At 43.7% G+C, this 22087-nt stretch overlaps 1 protein-coding gene across 1 annotated transcript in view; it reads left to right on the forward strand.

Annotated features, from left to right (window-relative positions):
- Window positions 1-242: 242 nt before the first annotated feature.
- The window catches only part of ccdc83 (coiled-coil domain containing 83), a 76144-nt gene continuing 54299 nt past the window's right edge, over window positions 243-22087 (forward strand). Inside the window, exons 1-4 of the mRNA XM_078544878.1 lie at window positions 243-304; window positions 2559-2657; window positions 14084-14168; window positions 16681-16849. Of these exons, the coding sequence (XP_078401004.1) occupies window positions 2581-2657; window positions 14084-14168; window positions 16681-16849 (331 nt within the window). The 5' untranslated portion in view covers window positions 243-304; window positions 2559-2580. The remainder of the gene's footprint in view (window positions 305-2558; window positions 2658-14083; window positions 14169-16680; window positions 16850-22087) is intronic.

The raw sequence follows: 22087 nt of genomic DNA on the forward strand, positions 1-22087 counted from the left end.
GAAACACAAAAGATGTTAACAGGTTTCATTTTCATGTGTCTTGGCAGCCTTAGCCCGCTCGCACACACTTTGCTTTGGCAGCCCAAGGATTCCCTTGCAGTAACTGCGCTCTACCGGCAGGGTTCGTTGGCTGGCGCAGTGCCAGGTTTTCTTGGCCTTTTGATTGGTTGCGATTGTTCGACCAATCTGGGTGCGTCCTTGCGTTGCCCATAGTTACGGCTTCGGCCGCGGACCTTGATCCAAACAAGAGGCTCGCCCCAAAGAGAAGGTCCCCTGTGTCCGCATTTCTGATTCCTGTAACCAGGTTGGTGCGTTGCTGCTCGGCTTTATGATCTTCAGCCGGTGAACGATGTTCTTTGCGTAATGTGGGGGAAGATTGGTCGAGATGTTCCCGGCATGAACCATCCCAGGACAAATTCACAATGTTTCTGAGCTTCAGTCGATTAATTAACTTTGACCTCGTGAGAGCAAATTACTTTCCTCCAATGTGTTTTCCTGTCCCAGTATATTCTCCTAATCCCCATAACTGAGATAATACTGGGACCTTTTCTGTAGTGAAAGTAGAGAATGCTGGAAATATTCAGGTTTGGGAGCATCCTTGCTGACAGAAACAGGGTTAACGGGCTGCATTTTGTGGAGGCAGCAAAGTTCCTGCTGCTAGAGCTGAAAGCAGATGGTAACCCAGCTCCAGCTGGCAGCAGAACCCAGGGAGGTATATCTCTGGTGGCGGCAGCTCAAGAGCTAACATCTCAATTAGAGTGCCACCATGGCACTGAGGCTGCAACTGCAGGGAGAGGGCACCTTAATGATTGGGTGCCCTTGAAAAAAGGTAAGTGGGTTTGGGGGACAGGCAGACGGGCCCTGGCATTTGGGGCGGGGGAGAGCAAAATTAACTCTGACCTCGTGAAGTCTGGGAGGGCCTTCCTTGGGCTATGCCCTTAAGGGTGGGTAACCTCCCCCCCCCCCCCCCCCAAGCTGCCAGGTTTCACCTGATGTTCTCACCATGTGGAGATGGGCCCCCAAGTGGAAAGTGACCCTTAATTGGTCACTTAAGATCCAACCTTCCCACTGCTGGTAAAAAAGACATGGCGGCCGGAAGATGTTGGGCAACCCCAACACCTTCCCATGCCATTTACAAGCCTTTCCCGCCCCCCCCACCCACCCCCCTCTGTGTCTCTAAAGGGCTGGTAAAATTCCAGCCAATCTTCCAGGTTGATGATTTTTTTCTGAACTGGAAACAGAACAAGCAAATGCAGAGACAGGGAAAGGGAGGAACAAAATATAAGGTCTTTGATAGGGTGGGAAGCAGTAGAGATTAATTTATAAAAGGGATGATGGTGCAAGTTAAATGTAGTAGTAATGGGCCAAGTAAAATAACAAAAGATTATATTGGTTTAGGCTCTCCTTAAACTTCTCTGGTGGTCACCTTAAACAAAAGAGTCCTGCACCTGCACCTGAATCAAGATCCTTTTGTGAAATACCCCTGTAGGCATCTAGAAGTATCTGATTCATCATTTTTTAACATGTCTAGTAAACATGGTACGAACTGTCAGGCAGGAGGTTGTAATAGCAATGTTTAAAGAGATGTTTACTTCCCTTAAGTATTAAATTAGGCTATATAGGTTGCTTTTGAGCTGGTAAGAGAGGGATGAGGGGTCTCCATTTAGTGGCAAGGGTAAGCAGAAACAGACGTGGAGCTGCTCAAAGCAGCAATGTTTTGCCATGTGTAGTATGAAGGTGATATTTCAGTAGAAAATAAATTAGGGTAAGGTGCTCATAAGCCTATCAAGTCATGTCTTCCAGTCTTATTAGTTCCAATACTTCTGACATGTTCCCCTGCTCACTATATATTGATGTATGCCATGACTTAATCTTCCAATGGGGCAGTATGCGGATGAACTCTGTCCTTTTTGTCTTCACCTGCTCCTCCATATTATGTCTGTGTGACCTGTAAGAAAGAAAGTAGTGTGTTAGCTATAGCCTAATATGATGTCTTGAAGATATGCATGTCAGGGTTTGATAGTGTGTGGAACATGGCACAGATGTGAGGAGGTGAGGGAAATAATAGTGTGGACAGTAGCAGGTGCAGAGTGTTGCAGCACAACAGAAGGAGGTGGAGTGAAGTGTGCTGCAGTAGTTGGAGGAGAGTGATGGGGAGAGAAGGTCCCCAAGCAGGCCGTGCAGAAGTCAGCCTTTTAATTTGAAAGAGCCACACTCTTAAGCAAATCAACAGCACACTCCAAAACAAATGAGAGGATACGTGGGTCACAAGTTTTAAAAAAAGACTTGTAGTCATTCAGTGCAGGGGTAAAAGTAGTTCAGGGTTCAGCAGATAGTAATGAGCAATCTAATTTAGGTATCGTACCCTGGATGGAACAAAGCAAACACTTAACAGAAGAAGTTCAGGTGAAGGGAAGGATGGCTAAAGTATGTACTTCTATATTTATAGACTTGTACAGTTTTACTTCTGGGCATTGCTTTTTAGAGTAAAACAAGTTTACATTGTGGAAAAAACTTACAAACTGACCTAATTACTTTGAAAAAAATATTTATTACAGTAACTACCATTTTGCAGTGAAAATGGCAAAGAAGAAGAAAGACAGCAAAGGAAGTAATGATGATAAATTGACTTTGGCAGAAGCTTTTCTGCAATTTCGGTAAGTTCATATATCTTTGAGTTGATAGTGTTATTTTAATTTGTAGCAATTTTCTTTATTTTTTGAACCAGACTCCTTTTCTGATTTTATTTTATGCCATTCAATTTATTTTTGTTTCTTCTTGCCATGCATTGTCCCTAGCAGGACTGTAGTAACTCCCTCAGTCACTTCATGGCTTCATACAATGACTTCATTCAGATCATGTAGATCTCATGTTCGCTCCTAAGTCTAGCTAGATTAGTGCCAGTGTATAATTAGCTTCAGCATTAGGGTTAGGTAGTGAAAAACTGGTCAGGATTCTTGCTCCTGATTACTCTTTTGTTGCTGGAAATATAAATGTTGGCCAAAGGCAACTATGATGCCCCCTGTCAGCTTGATTGGCTGCCAGCATTAACCATTTCACATAAATAACAGCTATTTTTAAGGTCCAAAAGGGCAATTAGTGCATGGAACTGTACCTCAGCAAGATAGTTAGCCCCCTTCAGAAAGAAATTTTGCCATTATCTGATCTTTAATCCAGGTTAATATTTTACCGTGAACTTCGTGAGCCCTTATCTTGCATATTAGCCTTTTGTGCAGCACCTTATTGTACACTTGAATTTCCAAAAGTCATTCAACACCTATTGGTTCTCCTATATCTAATCCTACTAGTTACTTGCTCAAAAAAACTCAAATAAATTTGTCAAACATGATTTTCCTTTCATTTAACCATGTTGACGTTTAAAAAATTCTTTCATGGGACATGGCCATTGCTGGATAGGCCAACATTTTTATTGCCCATCCCTAATTGCCCTTGAGAAGATGGCGGTGAGCTGCCTTCTTGAACCGCAGCAGTCCATGTGCTGTAGGTACACCCACAGTGCTATGATTTTCTAAGTGCATTGCTACGACCTTGTTAATAATAAATTCTAGCATTTTCCCGATGAATCATATCAGGCTATTTGGCTTGTAGTTCCCTATTTTCTCTCCCCTCCTTTCTTGAATAATGGTGTTAAATTTGTTACCTTCCAATCCACTGGTACCATTCTCGAATCTAGGGAATTTTGGGAAAACCTTAACCAGCACATCCACTATCTTTGCAGCTACCTCTTTTAGCACCCTAGGATGCAGGCCATCAGCTCCCTGGGGATTAGTCAGGTTTTACTCCCTAAGTTTCTTCAATACTTTTTCTCTGCTGATATTAATTACATTAAGATCCTCACTCTTATTAGCCCCTTGGTTACCCTCTATTTCTTATTTAACTTGTGTCTTTTACTGTGCAGACAGGCACAGAATATTTGTCCAACATCTCTTCTGTTTTTTCATTCACCATGATAATTTCTCCCGTCTCTGCTTCAAAGGGACTAACATTTATTTTAGTTACTCACTCTTAATAGCCCCTTAGTTGCCCTCTATTTCTTATATAACTTGGACAGAATTTTATGCCGGCGGGATTTTACAGTCCTGCCGAAGTTGATGGACTTTTGAATGGCTCACCGCATTTTACAACCCCACTCCCGCCATGTCAGGGCCGTAAAGCTCTGCCCCTTGTCTTCTACTGTGCAGACAGGCACAAAATATTTGTTCAACATCCCTTCCATTTTTTCATTCACCATGATAATTCCTCCTGACTGCCTCAAAAGGACTAACATTTATTTTAGCCACTCTCCTTTTTCTAAACTTGTAAAAGCCCTTACAGTCTGTTTATATATCCCTAGTTAGTTTACACTCCTATTTTATTTATTAGCCTTTTTTATCAACTTCTTCACCCTTTCCTGGGTTTCTAAAGCAGTCCAAATCCTCAGACTTACTACTATCTTTGAAACATTATCAGCCTCTTCTTTCAACTTAATACCATCCTTAACTTCCCTAGTAAGCCACAGGTGGATATTTCTTGCTGAATTGCTGTTTTTGGAATGTATTTTTGTTGAAAATTTTGAATTGTTTCTGTAATCATTTCCCACAGTTTATTTACCGCTGTACCTTTTAGCCTATTTACTCAATCAACCTTAGCCAGTTCCCCCCTCATACCTATATAATTGGCTTTGTTTAAGTTTAAGATTTCTGTTTGGGACTGGAATATGTCACTTTCAAACTTGATATGGAATTCAGAAATAAGAACAAATATTGCTAGTAAACTCAGCAGGTCAGGCAGCATCTGTGGAGAGAAACAGTTAACATTTCAGGTTGATGATCTTTCATCAGAACTTTCTCATCTTTCAGGCTAACTTTGTTGATTTGTTTTGCCTAGTCTGTATGAATCTGAAAGTCCCCCACGAATATTACATTAGCTTTGTTACAAGCTCCAATTATTTACTTGTGATTACATAGGATATATGGCACAGAAACTGGCCATTCGGCTCAACCAATCCATGCCAGTGTTTCAAGCCTCCTTGCACCTTTCCTCATCTAAATCTATCATCGTATTCTCTTCTTCTTCACATGCTTGTCTAGCTTCTCCTGAAGTGCATCTATACTATTTGCTTCAACTATTCATTGTGGTAGTAAGTGCCACATTCTCACCACTCTTTGGGTGAAGCAGCTTCTTCTGAATTCTCTATTAACTTCTTCATGACCATCTTATATTGATGGCCTCTAGTTATGCTCTTCCCCATAAGAAGAAACATTCCCTCTGTATCCAGTCTATCAAAACCTTTCCTAATTTTAAATACCTTGATTAGGTAACTCTTCAGCCTTTTTTCAAGAGCTCGGTCTAATGGTGCATAACTACCATTAAAGGCCGATAAACTACTTCAATCAATATTTTCTGACCTCAGTTATTCTTAATCTCCACCTATACTGATTCCACTTATCTTCTGATCCAAGATCCTTTCGTCATCTATTATGATCAGGACTACTTCTCCTTTTCTATTGTCTGTCTTTTGAAAATGTTATGTACCCTAGAATATTTATTTCCCAACCCTGGTCACTTGTAACCATATCTCTATAATGGCAATTAGATCTAAACCATTTATCTCTATTTGTGCAGTATCCCTGTTTGGTAGGAACACCACCACCTGCAAGTTCCCCTCCAAGTCACACACTTTCCTGACTTGGAAATATATTGCTGATCCTTCACTGTCGCTGTGTCAAAATCCTGGAACCCCGCTCCCTAACATCACATTGGGTGTACCTATGCCACCAGGACCATAGTAGTTCAAGGTGGCTCACCAGCACTTGCAGAAGGGCAATTAGGGATAGGTCATAAATGCTGCCTTGCTGGTGATGCTCACATCCCAAGAATGAATTTAAAAAGAACATTACCGAGCAGCAATTACAAACTCCCAAGGAACCTTGACTTTGTACCATGATCATGCAGTCTGAGCTCATATATAGAAATGACTACTATCCGTCTGGCAGTGATTTTCCATGAATTAACCAATTAGTGCCCATGGGGTGTGCTTGTCATCCAATTAAGGATAGAAGGAGCTGAAGTCTTTCACTTACCTAAATTAGCTACCTATCACTTGCCAATGGGTAGTGGTTCTGCCTCTGAGAAAATGGCTCGGTGGCAGCAAACCACCACTCTGGCCAGCAGCATGAATTTACACAGCACATGGGGGCAAAAATTCTACGCATAATTCCTATTTCCATACAGGTAAGCAAATGGAAGTTTCAATTCCAGGGTACAAATTTAACAATACAAATTATTTCCTTTCAGCTTTTCCTTAGGGTCCATAGTTTTCTCAAAGTACCTGTCCACAGTTGCATTAGGTTCCAGGATGCATGCCTATATACATCCATACTTAGATAATGAGTTCAGAGTTCCAAGCTTGTAGTCTTTGTGTACAGTAGATGCTTAAAATGGTGCAAGGGTTGGGATTTATAGTACAGTAGATGACTGTTAAACGAATAACGATTTTACCAAGTAATTCTATTCACTTAACCATTCTATCCTTCTCTCAGTCTACACTAATTGATGATTTGATGGTTTCAGAATTTCTTTGCTGTAGAGCTACTTCTTTACTGCACTGCATGCACCTTTTCAGTATCACATTTTCCCCCACTGCAGAGCACACGCTCTCACAGCAAACTCAAAGATAAATTAAAACCCTATAAGTTTCTTAAGCTCCACCCATCTCCATGATGACATAGGGCTCACTGAATGCTTTAAATTAATTGCAGCTTTAACTCTCAAAACAAAACAACTCTCTGGTCTGCATTTTTTTGCAAGCAGTGTAGACACCTCGTCTCCAATTCTCCAGCTAAGTTTCATGATTTTACCTTTCTTGCTGTTGACCCCTTAAGTCAACATGGCCCCAACCATTTAAGTGTAATAGGCTTCAAGCTGCTTTAGTTGCATTTATCCCATTTTCTACAGTTAAACTGTAATCTTTCCAGAACTAGAAATTGCCTCTAAAATATAACTATGATCCATAAACTAGGTTTTTACAGGAATTGTTACCTCATTTTAAATAGGCTAAGAATGTTCTCCACAAAGACTGCTATCTTTGGTCCTGAAAACTGCCCAGTCTACCCCAGATTACCCTAGGTGTGTCAAAAATTTGAACATCAGGTGAAGTTAGCTGTTTCGTGCTGTTACTATGCAGTAGCAACACGAGTGGTGTTCTCAGCTGGTCGGGTGTTGTTTTCAATCCAACAAAATGTTCTGCCTAACACACAAATGAGTAATGTGGCATATGAATTTCAGTGCCGGTGTAATGCCAGGTATGTAGGTGTACATCCCAATGACTAATGGATCGTATCAAGCAGCACGTCCCTTCGGCTGTTTGCAACAGGCAAAGTGGCAGCTCCAACAACACTCAAGAAGCTTGACACCATCCAGGACAAAGCAGCCTGCTTGACTGGCACCCCATCTACCAACTTCAACATCCACTCCGTCCATCACCGATGCACAGTGGCAGCAGCGTGTGCCATCTACAAGATACAATGCAGCAACTCACCAAGGCTCCTTCAAAAGCACCTTCCAAACCCACAACCTCTGCCACCTAGAAGTGCTAGGGCAGCAGATACATGAGAACACTGCCACCTGCAAATTCCCGTCCAAGCCATATACCATCTTGATTTGGAACTATATCGCTGTTTCTTCACTGTCACTGGGTCAAAATCCTGCAGCTCCCTCTTTAACAGCACTGTGGGTCTACCTAAACCACATGGACTGCAGCAATTCAAGAAGGCAGCTCACCACCACCTTCTCAAGGTCAATTAGGGATGGGCAATAAATGCTGGCTTAGCCAGCGATACCCATGCCCCGTGTAACAATTTTTTTTTAAAAAAAGAGGGATTGCAGTATAATAGTAAAAAATTCTTACTGAGTTATATATGGCCTTAGTGAGACCACACCTAGAGTCAGGTACATTTTTTTTCTCATTATCTAAGAAAGGATATACGTAATTACCTTAGGAGTATATGAAACTTGAGTAGACTGATTTCTGGGATGAGGGGATTATGGTCTCTCCTATGGTGAGAGACTGTGTAAACTAGCCTATATTCCCTAGAGTTTAGAATAGTGAGAAGAAAATTGAAACATAAAATTCTTAAGGGGCTTGTCAGGGTAGATGCTGGGAGGATGGTTCCCCTGGCTGGGGAGTCTAGAACTAGGTGTCACAGTCTCAGGAAAAAGGGTTGGTCATTTATGACTGAGATTAGCAGAAATATTTCATTAGAAGATTGTGAATCTTTGGAATTCTCTACCTCAGAGAGCTGCAGATGCTCGGCCAAGCATATTCAAGACAGATGTCATTAGATTTTTGCACATTGAGAGAATCAAGGGAATAGGTGAGAAAGTAGAACTAAGGTAGAGACCCAAATCTTCCAGTCTCTGGATCGTCAGAGATGGGACGTATGTTTGGACATCTGCATCAGGATCCTGCAGCAATCCTGATGCACAGACATATGTGGGAATTGTCTGGGAAGCTTAAACTTCCGATTGGCTGATTCCTTGCTGCCTGGGACCCTCCATGAATGTGTACGACCCTGACCACAGGGTCAGTGACTTGGGCCAGATATGTGGAACTTATCTGGATACTTACCCAGAAAGTGGTAGCCAGTTTAATACCAGGTCTAACAGCTGAACATCACAACCGACACCACCCCCCCTCCCCCCCCCCCAACACCTGACTACCCCTCACCTGACCGGACCCGACTACCGCTCGACCCAACCCGACCATCCTACTACCTGACTACCCCTATTACCCACTCGACAGACCCAATCACCTCTTGACCAGACCTGACTCCTCCCCCAGCCCGCCTCACCTGCCTCATCCTTCTCACCCGCCTACCTGCTCACTCACTCACTTACACATACTCTCCCACACTCATTCATTAAAAGACTTGAATCTTTAAAAGCTTACCTGAATACGGCAACTAAAAAAGTGATCATGCCCTCTCCTTCCCCTCCGACTCTCCTACACTCACTGGACTTATCTTGGAGTGTCTGCACTACCCATTTCTGTTTCAGCCAGAATCGCAAGAAATAGGTAGTATCATCAGGCCAGGGCTGACCGGGCAGGCCAGAAGATCAGCCATAATCATATTGAATGCCAGAGCAGGGCCAAAGGGTTGAATGGCCTACTCCTGCTCCTATTCCTTACATTCATAATTCATTCAGGGCTAAATTGGGTAGCCCGTGTAAATGGACACGGAGATCATGATGTGCGATTAATCCATACTCATTGATTGCAACGCAGGCAACATGCCAACTTCATGGTGCCAGCTGATTTTCATGATTTCCATGCCCAGCCAGCACTAACTGTGCTATTAATTGGCTGGATGCGTCAGCAGGGGGCTCAGTACATGAGTGGCTAGCCTGCACAGCTTGAAGCTTGCCTGCAGTTCTCAAATGAGAGTTGAATTGTAGCTGGAGCAGGTGCTTGAAGTTGTGGTTTAAGAGAATGTGACCTGGGAAAGAGTGAGAAATGACACAGCGAGGGAGAGAATGGGCTTCAAGGTTTTCAGACACTTCTGGAGGTCTTAGTGAAGGAGGTGGAAAAGAGGAGGGATGTCCTGTATCTGCTGTGTGAGAAGACCCTCCGAGCACATGGTCAAAAGTCAGTAGGAGCAGATGGCTGTGGAGGTCAGTGCCAGGAATCAAGCCCCGAGGACCTCAATGTAGTGTCACAAGAAGTTCATTGGCCTCACACTAGTGATCAAGGTCAGTGAATGCTCTTCAAATGTAACACCTGACCAACTGCTGAAATCACCACACCCCCATCACTCCCTACCAACAATCTCTATCAATCAGGCCTTGTACGTAACATTCATATACTCTACTGCACACTCTCACACTTAACACTGCTGCAGGCCACACTTCACAGGTTGCACATATTGCTAGCTGTTCAACTATGACAGCAACATTACCCAAACAGGTTGCTTGACACTCAGTTATACATTTCACTCTCTCTGGCAGGACAAGATGGTGCACAACATGAAGCAGCAGGAATAAACTGGAGGGGGAACGGGCATGCTTACATGTGTCAACCCTCACAGAGGAGATAGTGTTTGTCATTATTGGGACGCCCTTGGCTGAGACTGAGATGGCCAGTGAAGAGTGTGTTAATGAAGATACAACATTGTTAATTGATTTCAGACTCATAGTCAGCAGTTCAGATACTGGCACTGTGCATATCTTAGTCAATAGAATAGAGGTGGGATCACAAAATCTGAGACACCAGGCAGGAGTGGGCTGCAGCCAGCCAGGGAGAAAGGATAGTGCAGTTGTCAGCTCATCAGAGGGTGTGGTCGCACATGGATTCCACTGTAGGGGACTCAGATGAGGACTTTGGAGCAGCTTGCAGAAGAAGAGTGATGGGATTACACCCAAAATGCTTAGTGTGTTGAGAAGCCTGCCAGAAAACCTTCGTGTGTGGTCAAGGAGAATGGAGGAGTCCATCACCAACTTGACAACAGATCTTTGTGCAGAGATTGCAGCCCATCCTTTCCAACGTAGGAGTGGTGACCAACTCCGTTCGCATGCTTGTGGACCCAACCATGATGTAGTGCCACTTGGCTGATATCATAGCTTCCATTGCAGCACAGGCAGCAGCCACCCAATTGTCTGCTGTCATGCAAGTTCAGCTTGCTGCCATATAAACTCAGACTGCTACCCTTACGGCTGTGGGCTACACTGTGCAAAGAAGTTTGTAAGATGTCACAGCAGATCAGCAATCTGCCCTCCAACAGATTACTAGGATTGCTGAGGCACTGACTCATGGGAGTGGCAGTAGCTCCAAGGAGCATGAACCTGCTGTCTTCTTTCAAGAAGTGTCCTCCTGCTCCTGCCTTTCCACCAGTGACTTTACTATTGCTGATCAGCTAGTTGTGCCTAGACTGTTGCCATTCATGCCAAGAAGGTGCAGTCTGCAACTGAGTCTTCTAGGTCCAGTGGTGGTTGAGGTCTTCCTCAAAGGCCATCTTCAGTCTCCTCCACTGAAAGTCAGAGCTTTCCACCAGCCACTGCATAAAAGCAGTAAACAGGCAAAGTCCCAAGGTAGATAGGTACTAAGGGAATACATAAAGGTGATTACTTGACCTTTGTATTAAAATTGCTGGTTTTTAATTTATAAATTTGTGTTGGAATGTTCATTTTGTGCTTGCTTTTACTTTTGCACTGTGGCCAAGCAGAAACAATGCCACATGTGCGTAGGTTGTGCATCAAAGTCATCAGCGATGTTATCACCGGATGGCCTTTGACAGCCAGTAGCCACTATTTGGTTCACCATGGCAGCTTAAAAAATACCATGAACTGCTGTAGAATGAAGGCATTATCACTGCTACCAGGAAACTCGGCATTGACCCGCTGACTATGATCGCACGCCATTTGGGCGTTGAGGAAATGGAATACCTTTCTGTTCCTGTGCATAACAGAGTTGACATGCAGCCCCCACAAAGTGATGTCTGTACAGTCGGTAGTAGTCTGCACAATGGAAAAATCTGCAATCCTAGCAAAGCCACGTGCTTGCTCCACCTACTTTTCTTTTGCAAAAGGGAATGAAATATAATTAGCTCTCAATGAAGAAAGAGCAACATTGGATGGAAAACTGCAAGATGTTGGAAATAACTCCAGCCTGGAAGGAACCAGGCGGATAACAGTTTATCATCATGGTCACCTTCACAACCACCAGCAATGTGGCCCTTGCACTGCTGTGAGGTTGCAGTTATGGCTGCAGTTGGTGGCAGATTTCAGTGAGGATGTTCTTACTGAAACAGAGACATTGCACACATTGTCACATATTGTTCATTGCTGAGCTTCAAGTAATGATTGCTCCTTGTACACCCTGGGCTGATGTAGCCTCCTGCTGAAAGCCCTTCTCCCCCTTCTCTTATTCCTTCTTCCAGCAGCTTGTCCTGCTCTGTGTGGCTTCTGCTCATTTTTCACACCATGTTGTATTCCAAGGGAAAAATCTACTAGTGCACCTTTGTTTGAGAGCAGCTTGTTTGTGTAAAAGCCTTGAAGTCACCAACAAGTCCTTCAGCATCTACCACATCATTTGCAACTTGAAACAACCATAGAAATTACCAAACACCTGTAGAATCATAGCAATAGCCAGAAGAAATCAACCAACAACTAATCTGTAAGTTAAGCTTGAAATTCAAACCCTCTTGGGGTTGCCTGGAGGCTCCCAGTAGGTCCCTTGTTCAAAGGCACTCTGTGCCTGGTGGAGGAACCCAGCATCGAGGCAGCCCGCTGAGAGCCGCCCCGTGCCCTTGCTACCCGACCCTGGTCGTTTTCCTCCACACTCCCCTCCAGCCATTAATTTATTCGTGCCCAAGTCCATCAGCGATCCTAAGCTTTGGGTAGGTGTAGTACTGTCAGCAGCCACCGTCTTCCCAATGATGCTGCTGAGCACTGAAGAACTGATAGTCTCTGGACAGCAATTCTTGGTGGGCAGGATTTCCATCCCGGTGTCCTTGATCCCGGATAGGCCCGTCAGTGCCTCGTTAAGTGCCTAGGCACTTCATTTGGCTGGCCTTCCCAAAAAGAGGCAATATGGGATCTCGCTAGCTTTCTAGCCGGCGGGGAAGATCCCTGTCATCTCCATTAAATACCACCCTATGAATAGAAAATCCACCTGATATTAACATTTTAGAATTTGTTGTGGTAATGTTCATTTGTCATATGTAAAGAGTCAAGCCAAATGTTATGTAACACCTGGTTATTTTATTAAGTTTCATGAATAATACCTCTTTTTCTTGTGTACCTAGTTGGAACTGCTTCTCCTTCCCTAATGTCTCTGTACATCTAACCTATTGAATCATTTTGTGGAAGTGATATGTAGTTTGTAGCTTTATAGTGAGTAAATAGCTACACTAGCCTCCTTAATCACTGGTGAAGTTAGCAGAGGTAGAGTAAGCCCCTTGAATTTCATACTGAATCCTCATTTTGGGAATTTTCAAATGGCAGCATTCTGGAGCAAGTTGAGGAACAGCTTGAGTTATATAATTAGATATTTGATAGTACCTTCTAGGCTTGTAATGATCTCTTGTTATAAAACAATGATTAAAGCTATACATGCATTTTTTCACAAAAGTATTCATACTTATGTCACTTCTGTTAAACATTGAAAAGAACAAAACCATCATTTTTGGCCTATGCCACAAATTCCATCCCCCACACTAGCCAATGTCTCAGTTTGAATCCAATTTCCCATTTCACCTGGAGTCGAGCTTTTGACCCCATAACCTCTCCACCTCTGTAACATTGTTCATCTCCGCCCATGCATCAGCCAATCTACTGCTGAACACTCCTCCATGCATTGTTACCTCCCGACTCTACTATTCCAATGCTTTCTTAGCCGACCTCCCATCATGCACCCTCCACTAACTTCAGCTCATCCAAATCTTTGATGCCCATATCCTAAACAAGCTCTGCTCATGCTCCATCCCTGCGCTTTCTAACCTGCATTGTTTCCCAATGTCTTATCTTAAAATTCTCATCGTCATGTTCAAATCACTTCCCTATCTCTAGTATCCTCCTACCAAAGAGCGCTCTAAGAATTGTGTTTTCCTCCAACTCTGGCTTCTTGTGCCTCCCACCCTCTCCTTGTCTCAATATCCCATCAGCTGTCTAAATCCTAAACTCTGCCTTTCTGCTTCGTGTCAATTTTTGTCTGATTACACGTTAGCAAAACACTCTGGGACTTTTTCTACATGAAAGACACTATTTGCAAGTTGTTGCTGTTCTACATTGCACTTGTGAATTTATTCCTTCTGAATTATCAGATTTTTCTCATTTTCTGCATAGTTGAGTAAAATATTGTTCACCATTATATAAAATGTGTTAGGAATTGGTAATGCAAGTGATATTTACTTGGGATTATATGTCCTCTTGAATTATGTTTGTAAATGAGACTAGGTGGCTGTTTCTTTCCAGCACCATCATCCGATGCTCCGTTTGTATCTATCCGTACCTATCCCGAATGCTCCTTCAGTGAAAAAAATAAATGTTCATGAACTGTTCAATGTATTAACTATTCATGTTATCTTAGATTTCAGTTAAAAGAAAAGGCTATTGAAAAATTAACCTACATTGTACAACAGCACAAAGAAATGAATGCACAAAGCAGAGAACAAGTAAGGCATTGTCACATGAATAAAAACCAATGTTCTTCAGTTACCTTTGCAATAGATTAAGAATCTTTTGTGAACATTTTTGTATGTTAAAGCCATTATTCACCAAAACAATTATCACCAGGAAAAATATGATGGAAAAATGCAATAAAAAAATCCACAAACAAACAGCAATTTGAGCAAAGTAAAATTCAGTTTGATCTTTGCACTCAGATTGCTAATCTAAATTGTTTGGGTAATATTGTAACACAATGGCCACTGCATAATTTGTTTTAATGGCGACTTGCAGCCTGTCTCCCTTAACAGATTTGTTTCACGTGGCATTGTTTACATTGACATATGAATATTTGGATTAGATTAGGTTGTAATTTGTGACACTGCCATGTATCCATGCCTTAGCAGCTCCTCTATAGCATGAATAATGGTGTGTGAAGTGATGTTATGAATCCTTTAACATTAAAACAGATGGCTTTCTTGATTTGGGCATGAAAATTTGTAAAAAAGAGAAAATGTGTTCTTTGTCACCAGCTTTTCTCACCCTCACTGAATTTAATGTACTAGTGACATCTCACTTATATTTTTCTGCTTTACAAACCTGGCATGTAAATTTCATTTGGAGTTACTGCAAAGCAAACAATACTAGAAGGCTAGGAAATTTTACTCAACCTCCACTCTCCCAGTTGGGCTGATTCTTGCCAGCCCATTGGGTTCAGGCTGGGAGGTGGGAGAGTTGGCAATATGGCAGGATGAGGTGTGAGAAAGGAAGCCTGACATGTTCCCAACGCCATGGCATATTGCCAGCAGCAGAACCTTAGTGACGTGGTCACCCTCCAGGCAGACAATTGAGCCACTTAAGGGCCCAATTCCCACTCCCAAAGACATTTTGCTCACATTGGGAGGGCCCATCTGTTAATTGGCCTCTGCTGGCAAAATGCTGCCCCAGGTTCTTGCTGCCCACCGAAGCGAGGTCAGCTTTATTATACTATTTAATTGAATATATTGGCTTATTGTTCAAATTACTGACTATGATTAAATGGAAACTTAGTAAACAGATGATTACTGAGAATATATGAGTTTATTAACTAATTTTTGTTTCTCCCTCACCAATGTTCATCTTATCCTTTAACGCCTGAAGATATGAACTTCTTATTGGGCTACAGTTCCATGGGTGCTAGTTGCCCTCTAATATCATACTTGGACTGGCCTATTATTTACACCTAAGCATTGGCAGTGCATGTGAGCAGGCCATTTAACTTTGTGGATCATGACAATTGAGCCCAATCCTATCCTCACTCAATGCGAACACAATGGCATTTCTGAGCAATAATGAGGATCGGAAACTCAGTTATTTTGGCCAGTATAAGTTCGAATATTGAGACCAATTTTACTGTCCTCATCTGCACTCCAGCTGAGGTCAGCTAATGCAATACAGATGAGGGGAACTTGAGTTTTCTCTGCTCTATATCATTCATCTATTCTCATCCTAGCTAAACAAATATTGCATGTACTTGACATCTATATGGTGGACACTGTTACTTTCTCTGCCTTGAGACTTAAATGATTAATTAATAATTGCGATGCATTTTGAGTTTTAATTCAAACATTAATGGTATTTTTAGAAGCACTTCTGTTTCCTTCCCTATTTATGGGTTTCACTGCAGTATGCACAATTACTGTTCTTAAACTGGTTATTTATGTAAAAGTGGCCTATTAGGTCTTTCTGTATCCTTTAAACATCAGGTTGTGTCTTTGTCACACAGGTATAAACTTGCCATATGCTCAGTGAACACAAACTTGCATCCTAACTAACTTAGTGTGCCGTTATTCTATGCAACAATCTTTTCACCCTGATAAACCTTCTTCTTAAACTCCATTTTATTCTTCCTGTGAGTGAGGACTTACTCCTTTCATTGAACAGCGGAAGTACTGCCCTTGACATCAAGGCAGCATTTAACCAAGTGTGGCATCAAGGAGCCCTAGGAAAAATGAAGTCAGTGGAAAACCCTCCTCTGCCTGGAGTAATTCCTAGCACAAAGGAAGATTGTCGTGGTTATTGGAGGCCAATCATCTTAGACCCAGGTGTTAGGTTTGATTTTTGTGCTCAAGTCCTAAAGTGGGACTTGAACTCACAACCTTTTGACTCTGAGACAGGAGACTATCAACTAAGCATAGCTAACATTCAGTGACAGTATCAGCACTAAATACTCCCATAACAACAGAGAAGGCATAACTAGATGCAGATTAAAACATTTTTAACACAAACTTTTAACATTTTTAAAACAAAATAAACTCAATTTCAAAAAATATTTTTGTTTGGGGTGGAGTTAATGGGAGGGGGAGGGTGTTGACGAGGGTGGGGAGACCAAGCGGAGTATACAATGATGACATCACATACGTTTGATGTAATCTACATTACCTTGTGTTTGGGTACAAACAAAAGTTTGACAAATACATTTTCTAGCAGATTGTACCAATACTGTTTTAATAATATTGTATTTATCTGCATTTTTATAAGAATGAACAGTTGAAGAAGGAGCAGAAGGAACACATCAGAAGACTAGTCAGAAAGACCAAGGAACTGGAGAAAGAACTGGAACACAAAGAGATAATTAACAATGAGCAAGTAGAATGGGCCATGAAAGAAAAATTGGAACTAATTAAACATCACAAACAGCAAACGCAAAGTTAGTAATTATATTAGCTGAATTCATTCTTTCAAGACCTTTTCTACTCGCATTTTTGTCAACTTACAAACTCACCAGAATATGCAAAATGTGGCTTACTGATGAAAATGTATCTTAATATTCAAAGAAACAGTTACTCATTTGCAGACCTTGACACTTTGTGGCAATCGCCTGTCCATTTATATTTCTTGCATTCACTTTTAATTTTGCAATCTGACAAGTGATACCTGGGGCTGAAGTTTCATGACTGCACAGAGAGAGATTCTAAACAAAAATGGCCACTGAGCGGCTAATTCGGAAATCCTATCTCAGCATCCGGCGCCGGCCATTTTCACTGGCACAGAAAAGGGGGCAGGTCATGAACCTGACATACTCCTATTTAGAAGCAGATGGCGCCAGGTTAGAAATGCATATTTTAGAACTTGCAGAATTTTCATGGACTCAGGCATGACTTAGAAACTCTCTTAATTCACACCTGCAGAAGGAAGCATGAACATGGGTTGGAGTACTGAGTTTGCTTACTCAGCTGTCCTGGGAAATTAGTTTAATGGTTTTAACAGATTTATGAGCTTGTCCATTGGCTAATGTTTTTCAAATGCCTAGCCAAGCGATGTTTGTTTATTTTGACAGATTTCTGAGCTTTTCACAGGCTGCAGAAGCTTGAGCTCTGGATTTCGGATCTCAGGCAGCAGCTGGAGTTGCTGTCGTGCATCCGTGAGGTTGAGAACTATGTGGATAAAATGTTTAGGGAGGTGACCACACCGCAGATTAGCAACATGCAGGCAGAGTGGGAATGGATGACCGCCAGGCAGTCTATGAGAACCAGGCAGGTAGTAGAGGAGTCTTGTTTGCTAACTGGTTTTCCATTTTGGATATTGGTGAAGACGATGGTTCCTCAGGGGAATGCAGCCAAAGTCAAGTCCATGGCACCATGGGTGGCTCAGTTGTACAGGAGAGGAGGAAGAAGAGTAGAAAAGCGATAGTGACAGGGGATTCAATAGTCAGAGGATCAGATTAGCGTTTCTGTGGCAGTAAATGTGTGTTGCCTTCCTGGTGCCAAAGTCAAAGATCTCACGTAGCGGCTGCTGGACATCCTTCTGGGGGAGGGTAAACACCAAAAGGTCGTGGTCCCCATTGGCATCAATGACATCGGTAGGAAGAGGGATGAGGCCCTGAAGTTAGGGAGTTAAGATGAAAATGAAATAGGAGGACCAAGAAACTGATAAAGAAAAGGAGAATAGAATATGAATGTAAACTAGCAAAAAATATAAAAACGGACTGTAAAAGCTTCTCTAAGTACGCAAAAATGAAACGTTTGGCGAAGACAAATATGGGTCCATTAGAGGCAGAGTCAGGAGAATTTGTAATGGGGAATAGAGAAATGGCAGAGAAGCAAAATGATTACTTTGTGTCTGTCTTCACTTAGGAAGATACAAGAAATTTCCCAAATTAGTGATCCAAGGGAATAAGGAGAATGAAGAATTGAAGGAAATTTGTGTTTGTAAGAACATTGTATTGGGAAATTAATGAGACTACAGATTGATAAGTCCCTGGGATCTGATATTCTAAATTCCAGAGTGTTGAAAGAGGTAGCTATGGTGATAATGGATGTACTGGTGATCATCTTCAAAATTTGTATAGATTCTGGAACTGTTCCAGCATATTGGAAAGTAGCAAATGTCACCCCACTATTTAAGAAGGGAGGGAGAGAGGAAACAGGGAGTTACAAACCTTGAGCATTGCTGAAAAAAGTGACATGTCGAAGCTTTTCATCGTGCACTCATCAGGACACTTTGCAAGAATACAAATATAAGGGGAAAACAACAATATATACTGTATGTGAAGAGAGCTGATTGGTTGGCAAGTGTACTCTGGTTGGTAGAGGTGTTGCCATGGAGAATGCACTAGTGATGGCGACTGACAGTTAACTGCCAAACGTTGTTTGAAATTTAAACCAGGCAGCTTGAATCTGCCTGGTCAAGGCATTGCCCTGAGGAATGAGTCAGCGAATGGTTGTCACTTATTTTGTTTAGTTGAAACAGGCGCAATGTGTATATATGTTCTTTCTGTCTACAAAAAACAGGGCACTGTATTAATATGTATCTTTCAATACACGCAAATGCGCCACACTGCAGGCCCGACTGACGATCTTAAAAGGGTGGTTGGTGGGGACTCGGATGTTAGCATGGATCCTGGAGGTGGGAAGGAGGAGATCTGGGAGGTACTCAGGATACTCAGGAAGATAGGAATTGCGCACGTTCACCAGGCCTGGGACCTCTCCCTGCTGTTTTGTGAGCCAGCTTCTCTTGCACGTAAACAGATGGAGAGAGTGTGAGCAGGACACATGGCACTGCGTGGAATATTTGTGCGGTGAGCGGAGCCATGGACGGGATGAGGACATGAGCTCCAGAGGATATGAGCCTGATTGAGATGTGAGGGTATGTATGAGAGTTAGCAGTGTTGTCCTTTGAGGTTTGAGATCCCTATGGATGTATGATGGGTTTGGGAGTGTGTGAGTTGATGAGAAGAGTGATTTACCCTGGCGGAACTGATGAGACCATTCATCCTTTTCCTGCACTGGATGGCTGTCCTCTTTTGCAGGGCATTGGTGCTGCCCATCGCTGCCACCGCCTCCTTGCTGGATTGGTGACCTTGCTTGCTGGCCTTCATCCAGAGCAGAGGTAGAGGACATTGCAGTGGGCCTCCACTGCACCCAGTAGGCACTTCAGGGAGGTGCCGCTAAATCTGGGGGCAGCAGGTTTCCTCCTTTTGGCAGCCATCAGTTCCCAGCAGCTCCCTATCTCCTGAAGAGTGCTAGCTCTTTGCAGGGACGGCCTTTCGATATGGTGCCTGGTTTACCGAAGGCCTGAGGTGACAACAGAGCAGGTAAATCAGAGTTCGCCCCGCCAGTGACCTGGCATGTTTCCTGGAATGCATAATTAATGAGGCGGAAATGGGACGATAAGGTGTGAAAACCCGCTATTGCGGCCAGTGGGTAACACGTCCTTTTTGCCGCACACAACCGCATTTAGTGAAAATCTGTTGTCATGTTTCTTCATTACAAAAGTAATTGTGTTGGTACTTGTGTGTATGCATATATTTAAAAATTTACATTGTCATCAGTAATTGCTTATATTGATATTCTAGTTATTATGAGCCAAATTTTAACTCTACCTAAGTGACAGGGTTTTGAATGAGTTAAAATCAGTCCCATAGGGTGGGATTTTCCATTTATGAGACTAAGTGCGGTAGCAGGCAGTTTTGGCGCCGCCCACCCTGCTAGCTGGAATGATGGGATCACGTGCCCGATTCCGCGCATGGAGAGTCATTAATTATGCACAGGCGAGTATTGAGCCGAATCACCTGGCGGTACAGGAGCTGATTTGTCCACCTGCCATCAGCTGGTGGGGTCGAAGGTCCGGGCGCCCTATTTTAAAGTCCAATCCAACACACAATCTCTCTCTCCTCAGCCCACCTGTCTTCCAGACACAAGCAGAGATGTCTTGCAGCCAGAAGAAGGCGGCCAAGAGCTTTAAGAAGAAGACAGCACCCCGCTTCACCCACCAGTCTCTCCAGGCCTTGATCAGAGGAGTGCAGGTACACAGGCAAGTCCTGTATCCCAGGGATGGCTGCAGGAAGCACAGCAGTCTCACCTCTCCGGCTTTGGAGGCCATCGCAGAGCATGACCGTGTGGCTGGTAACAGCATCCGAAATGCCATCCAGTGCAGGAAGAGGATGAATGATCTCATCCGCTCCACAAGAGTAAGTCATCCTTCAGTTCGCTCCAATATCAAACTCTCAACATGGCATCATGCACTCAAACGGCTAATCTCTTCAGGGATCTCATGCAACCATTAGCAGGGAACACATATCAATACTCATTCTATCACTGAGACTTTCACATCACAACCATCCCATCTATCATGTTCACACTCCGTCCTCTGGACCTGCTGGGGAGGGGTCACCACACACAGGGGACATGCATCTTACCCAACCTGTGCTCCATCCCTTCTCATCACATGCCATCCTTTCTTTCTTCATACTGGCCAAGCTGGCACACAATAGGCGTCAGAGATCGCAGACCAAGGAAGGGATGGCTGACATCATTGTCCTCACTGAGTTTGAGGAGGCTGCAGCCAAGCTGGCTGGGGAGGACAACGATCACTCCTGTGGGGAAGGGGAGATTCCTAGTATGGATCACAGCTCCACCTCTTCATCAAACCCTGACATTCACAGTGAGTCACGTGCAGTCTTATATAGCTTATGCTCATCAACCGAAACTCTATTTTCTATTTTCTAGACACCAGCAGATCAAGACTCCTAAGCCAGTCGAGCACCAGTGTGAGCCCCCAGACCACATCTGAAGAGGAAACTCAGGAAGAACCGTCATGGCGCTTACACGCACCCTCCACCAGCTCAGAGACAAACAAGTCTATGTGGCACAGCTGTAGATTAAGTTCGGGCTCACTTTCTGGAGAACATCTCACTGACATGTCCCCACAACAGTTGAAGGTAGGGACATCCCAGGTCTCTGGCACTCGGAGGGCTGCTGGAGACCAGCCAACTGCTCAGTCCGAGTCAGATGATGAGCCTCTGGAAGCAGCCGCCAACTCAATGCTGGAGATGCAACGAAAGGCGGCGGAACATCAGGCAGAGATTCGACAGTCACTCAGTAGACTAGAACAAATGATGGAGGAGTCCATCTGTGTTCTGTCTAATGTCGCAGCCATGACATGCGAGCACCTCAAGGTCACCATGGGAAGGCTGGCGACCACCACGGAGACCTTGGTTCAGCAGGTCTTGCCGGATTTGCACTTGGCCCTGCACTCCATGGCCACACACCCTGGTGGGCACCATCAAGATGTAGGCGACATGAGGACGAGGCACCTTGATCTCCCTCCAAGTGCACCATCTGATGCAGGAGTCAGGGTGGGGCAGTTGGGCACCCACAGGAAGGATGAGCGTCAGCCGGGCACCTCAGGGGCCTCCTCTCAGGACAGTCCAAGGACGTGCAGCTGCTCACAGCCCCCTCTGCCTGTTACCCCATCCACTCCAGCTTCTCAGGCCGCCGCCGACGCTTCTACACCTGAGCAGGTGACGGCCAGGGCCCTTCAGGCCTTGGGCTTTCACAGGACGTCCGCCAAGGTCATCGCAGACATCAGGACATAGCAGTCAGCAGGCTGCCTCCACCTCTGCTGAAGATGCCGGGGCTGTACCCAGGCGTAGCGGGAGAGTTAA

Source organism: Cetorhinus maximus, chromosome 7 (assembly GCF_964194155.1).
Source record: "Cetorhinus maximus chromosome 7, sCetMax3.hap1.1, whole genome shotgun sequence".
Lineage (NCBI taxonomy): Eukaryota > Metazoa > Chordata > Chondrichthyes > Lamniformes > Cetorhinidae > Cetorhinus > Cetorhinus maximus.